This window comes from Glycine max, chromosome 5 (assembly GCF_000004515.6).
Source record: "Glycine max cultivar Williams 82 chromosome 5, Glycine_max_v4.0, whole genome shotgun sequence".
Taxonomy (NCBI): domain Eukaryota; kingdom Viridiplantae; phylum Streptophyta; class Magnoliopsida; order Fabales; family Fabaceae; genus Glycine; species Glycine max.
Window position 1 is genome coordinate 5,171,719 of NC_038241.2, and position 5,475 is coordinate 5,177,193.

Consider the following 5,475-nt stretch of genomic DNA (forward strand, 5'->3'; position numbering starts at 1 on the left):
CTATTTGGTAGAGCCGATTCCATTCCAACCTTACAGATCATATACAAATATACATCATTAGATGTTTTAAAAATGAAATTATCTATAAAATACACACGTACACATAGGTCGATTTTAAAATTTAAGTAAATTAAATATTGAATTAAAAAAATATTAAAAATTTTAGATAGAAGATCGCTTTCACGAATCCTACATACATAAAATTGTTCCTATGATAAATAATGTTTAATTAATCGAAACCAAAGGTGGCCCAGTGGATATAAATAAATATATACTAAACCATAAACCAGCGGCAAGAGAGACAGAGTGAGAGCAATGCTTTTCCCGGAAAAGGAGAGAGACATAAAAAAAGTTCCAAGAAAGAATCACAGAATTTTCGCAGAAGCAGGCCAAGAATACACGCATCCCAAACCGTTATTAACGTGTCAGCCTCTAAATTTGCATGGCATATTGTCTTTAACTGAGTCAATTCCTTAATAAACCCTCTGCTTTACCAACCCTGTTCTCACTCATTCACATACTATAATACTACGATAGCGTAGACTCTTCCCAGTTCTGTTGTGTGAGTCTGTGAGTCTTTCTTAGCTGATATGGCGGTTGATCGCTCCCTTACGAGGTGCTGTAGCCTCGTACTGTGGTCGTGGATGTTGCTGAGGATGATGATGGCGCAGGGTGCAGCCGCGAGGGCCAACCGGAAGGAGTGGGACTCGGTCATAAAGTTACCGGCTGAACCGGTCGATGCTGACTCGGATCATGAAGTGGGAACACGATGGGCGGTTCTTGTGGCTGGTTCAAACGGCTATGGAAACTACAGGCATCAAGTGAGTTAATTTGGTTTCTATGTTTTTTTTATTATTATTATGTTATTGATACGGCATGAGATTTGTTTAATAACGATTGGTTTTTGAGTTTTTTAACTTTTCCTTCGTCTCCTTTTTTTTTTTATTTCTAAAATTAATTAATTAGTTATATGTTTTGAGTGGGCTTTGTTTTTAATGGTTTGATTTATGGATGTGGTGATGAATTGAATTAAAATAAATTCAGGCAGATGTGTGCCATGCGTACCAGTTGCTGATAAAAGGTGGGCTAAAAGAAGAGAACATAGTGGTGTTTATGTACGATGACATAGCTACAGACGAGTTAAATCCCAGACCTGGAGTCATCATCAACCACCCTGAGGGACAAGATGTGTATGCTGGTGTTCCTAAGGTGATTTTTGTTAACTCTCTAACGTATATATCAACATTTATTTCTAACGTATAGTGTAAATACTATTTTAAAAACAAATTAAGCTCATCTAGCCCCAGCCTAATAGTAGTTCTTATTAAATTAGTCAGAGTTGATCTTATAAAACAAAAATAAAAACTTAAGAAGTATAATATTAAGATAAGGTTGTCTATAAAACATAATGAAGTAACTAAACATTACCTTCTTTATGTCCTTTTTAATGACTCAAATTTATAAACTGTAATTCTTTTATACTTTTTTAATGACTTAATGTAACTAAAATCATTAGTAATGGAAGAATAAATATCTTTAAACAGTATTTAGAACTATAATAAAATCTTATTGGAGTCAAATAAAAATATAAAATTTGAAATTCTATTTTATATCATGGACTCACGGTCGGCATCAGCATGGACTCATGGTCGGCCTGTGGGCTGTAGCATCTTGTAAGTTGAAATTCTTTTATATGGAAAGGTACGTTGATATTATATACTTGACCCGGGAATAAACTTTTTCAAGAAGGAAAAAAAAAAAAAAGCTGCCTTTGAAATTGTTGTTGCTGGCAATTGAATTAATTAGAGTAATTGTGGTCTATATCCATCATAATCGAGTAACTTAAAATCTAATTTATTTGACTAGATAAAAGTTAGAAGAGAACATTGGTTAACGCAATTATTGCATTGTGGATAGACATTAGCGGGATGAGACGTCTTCACAAATAAAATAAATGTGTAAAGTTTGTGTTTCCTATTGATGATATTTTCCAAATAGTAATAACTTAATGGTCAATTCATAAGCTAGCACTAGCTACATTGTCTAAACAGATTAGTCACAAATTATCATAGTTCCAAATAGAAAAAAAAAGAGGTTGTTCGATGTTACCTATTATAAGATAGTTGCTTCTTTTGTGCTGAGCTGTTCTGTTCATTAAATTTGTCCCTTTGATGGGATGTTATTTATTTATCTTTTAGGATTACACCGGTGAGAATGTGACGGCCCAGAACCTCTTTGCCGTTATTCTTGGAGACAAGAATAAAGTGAAGGGAGGAAGTGGCAAAGTGATCAATAGCAAACCTGAGGACAGAATATTTATATACTACTCTGATCATGGAGGTCCGGGAGTTCTTGGTGAGTTAAGTGTGACTTTAAGTAAAAAAAATAAAAATTATCATCCTAAAGACTTTTTTCTTTCTTTGGTTCATGGAGGTATAGTTTAATATGTGAACATAGTTGTATAAAACAAAATTATCTAAGGGTGTAAAAATGATCAATCCAGAACTATGTTCATATTAGATAAAGACATTATAACTTAGTCATTTCCTATTTGATTTGTATTTTGTAGGGATGCCAAACATGCCATACCTTTATGCTATGGACTTTATTGAAGTCTTGAAGAAGAAACATGCATCTGGAGGTTACAAGAAGATGGTAAAAATTCCATTTCTGTAGTATATCATGATTGGAAATGATGCCACTTTACTTATGTGAAGTTATTAAGGAGTTATCATGTGATCATGTAGGTCATATACGTGGAAGCTTGTGAAAGTGGGAGCATGTTTGAGGGTATAATGCCTAAGGATCTGCAGATTTATGTCACAACTGCATCCAATGCACAAGAGAATAGTTGGGGAACTTATTGTCCTGGAATGGATCCTTCTCCACCTCCAGAGTACATCACTTGCCTAGGGGATTTGTACAGTGTTGCTTGGATGGAAGATAGGTACTAAATATAGTGTTCTTTTGTGATCAACCCATATACTATGCATAATATTCTAATCCAAACTATATTTTTTCTCGACAAATGTTAACAATTACAATTAGTATGTTATGACACTGGAAGGATTTGAACTCATCTCATGACCTCCTTATCACTCCAATCCTTTATGTTCCTTTCCCAAGCACTAAACCACCTTATGACTCCCAAATAACAAAATAACACTAGTTGTATTATTCTTTTCTTTTTAAGTTGTTGTGCACCTCACTCTCTTTGATCAACTTCCCTTTGTCATTGACATTGAAATTGAATTGTAAGGCCTGGACTTAAAGTGTTACAGTGTTAAATGGATTGATCATGTTGGCACCCTAAACATTATTAACTTTCTCTCATTTTGAATGATGAAACTTACCTCTGATGCTTGAATTTTCTGCAGTGAGACTCATAATCTAAAAAGGGAGTCCGTGAAACAACAATACAAATCGGTAAGATATTTTTTTTAATGAATTTCAAATATTAGCATTGGTGAAAAGAACAAAAAAAAAACAAAAGCTATTATTGTGCAGGTAAAGCAACGGACTTCAAATTTCAACAACTATGCGATGGGTTCTCATGTGATGCAATACGGTGACACAAACATCACAGCTGAAAAGCTTTATTTATACCAAGGTTTTGATCCTGCCGCTGTGAACTTCCCTCCACAGAACGGAAGGCTAGAAACTAAAATGGAAGTTGTTAACCAAAGAGATGCAGAACTTTTCTTCATGTGGCAAATGGTATGCTTATTTTCCCCGCAAGTCAACATCTACTCAAACCCATCAGTAGATTTCTCTAAATCCTCATTTTTTTCAAGTGATCAAAACCCTTGCTCAAATACTATAACTCTTCTAATAACATCTATCCATAAAATTGGTTTTTCTTAACAGTATCAGAGATCAAACCATCAGCCAGAAAAGAAGACAGACATCCTCAAACAGATAGCGGAGACAGTGAAGCATAGGAAACACATAGATGGTAGCGTGGAATTGATTGGAGTTTTATTGTATGGACCAGGAAAAGGTTCTTCTGTTCTACAATCCATGAGGGCTCCTGGTCTTGCCCTTGTTGATGACTGGACATGCCTAAAATCAATGGTAAACATATATGACTGAATCTTTTTATTCCTTTAAACATTCATTGCATATATGCATTTTTTTTCCTTATTGATCCATGTACAGGACTCACCAATCTTGAAGAGAGATTGGACCAATCCCTGTCCAAGAATTGGATTGATGTACATATTGCACAAAAAAGAAACATCAGTTTAACACTTTTAACTATTATTGTACATTGCTGTTAACTGATTATTGATATATGGGGTTGCAGGTTCGGGTGTTTGAGACTCACTGTGGGACACTGACTCAGTATGGCATGAAACACATGCGAGCATTTGCCAACATTTGCAACAGCGGTGTTTCTGAGGCCTCCATGGAAGAGGTTTGTGTGGCAGCTTGTGAAGGCTACGATTCTGGGCTATTACATCCATCAAACAAAGGCTATAGTGCTTGATTTTGGGTTTTGTACACAGCTTAAAAACCCGGTTGATGATGTAATACTTCTCTATTGCATTCTCCCTACTGGTTTCTGCTGCATGTGTCAAATTTTCTCTAAACTAGAGTAGCCCAATAGCATACGTGTTATGAGCATTGGTCATGTATATAAGTGTAATAGTAATATCTTTTACATATTATAAGATCAGTTAGTTTGGTTTACTAGTGTCTGTTTCAAGCTCTATTTTCTTGAACTCAACTCCTTCTAAATCAAGGAGATTTTTCTTAGTTCTTACCATGTTACTTTCCTTTGGTGAGATTGATTATAAACAACATAGGTCTAACATTCTGACGGACCAACATTTGTCATTAAAAAAAAATAGTGATTGTAACGAAGCTTGAACTATTAGAGTTTAAATTTTCTCCGGAAATTGGTGGTATTAGTGCTTCACGGTGTACTAGCTATCACTATCACCATATCCTTAAAATGTTCAATAACCAGTTACCATATCCTTAGAATGTTCAATAACCAGTGACTTAATCTTTAGATATCAAGGAATTAATAAAGGAAAAGTTAATTAAATATTTATCTAGATTGTTTTATTTAAGAAAATAGTGCTTGTTGATTTTTTAGATAGATTTAAAAAAACAGAGCTTTTACTTTTATGGACTATAATTAACTTTTTCTAACCTTGTTAATCACCTTTGGTTTTGTAAAATGAAAAAAGACATAATGTTATGAGTTGCATTTTTGTAAAATGAGGATTTGAACTCCTTCTGTGGTGTGCTTTATAAGTTCTATGGGGTGTGAACGAAGTTCTTGATGACTTGATTTTTTTCAAAAGAATTATTACTACTACACTTGAGCATTGGATTAAGAAAAACAATTCTAATATCACCTATAACATTTATCATTTATCATTTTTATCTTTTATTTCTATTTCTCTCATCTTTCTAACTCAATTTACCTCATCTCATTCTCATCTTTAGTGTGAACGTTAATCA

The 5,475-nt window shown here is 34.1% G+C and overlaps 1 protein-coding gene across 1 annotated transcript; it reads left to right on the forward strand.

Annotated features, from left to right (window-relative positions):
• The first annotated feature begins 313 nt into the window (after nucleotides 1-313).
• PM40 (seed maturation protein PM40) lies at nucleotides 314-4,758 on the forward strand. The gene is made up of 9 exons (NM_001349197.1): nucleotides 314-821; nucleotides 1,045-1,209; nucleotides 2,199-2,355; nucleotides 2,570-2,655; nucleotides 2,748-2,947; nucleotides 3,378-3,426; nucleotides 3,508-3,717; nucleotides 3,868-4,074; nucleotides 4,307-4,758. Exons 1-9 carry the CDS (start codon nucleotides 591-593, stop codon nucleotides 4,487-4,489), a joined length of 1,488 nt encoding a protein of 495 aa, NP_001336126.1. The 5' UTR covers nucleotides 314-590; the 3' UTR covers nucleotides 4,490-4,758.
• Nucleotides 4,759-5,475: the final 717 nt, after the last annotated feature.

Bases quoted from the DNA above. Each gene is read 5' to 3' on its own strand.
- PM40 (NM_001349197.1), top strand. From the start codon at position 591: ATGGCGGTTGATCGCTCCCTTACGAGGTGCTGTAGCCTCGTACTGTGG. The intron at 822-1,044 runs GTGAGTTAATTT...AAATAAATTCAG, and splicing joins ATGGAAACTACAGGCATCAA to GCAGATGTGTGCCATGCGTA. The intron at 1,210-2,198 runs GTGATTTTTGTT...TTTATCTTTTAG, and splicing joins TGTATGCTGGTGTTCCTAAG to GATTACACCGGTGAGAATGT.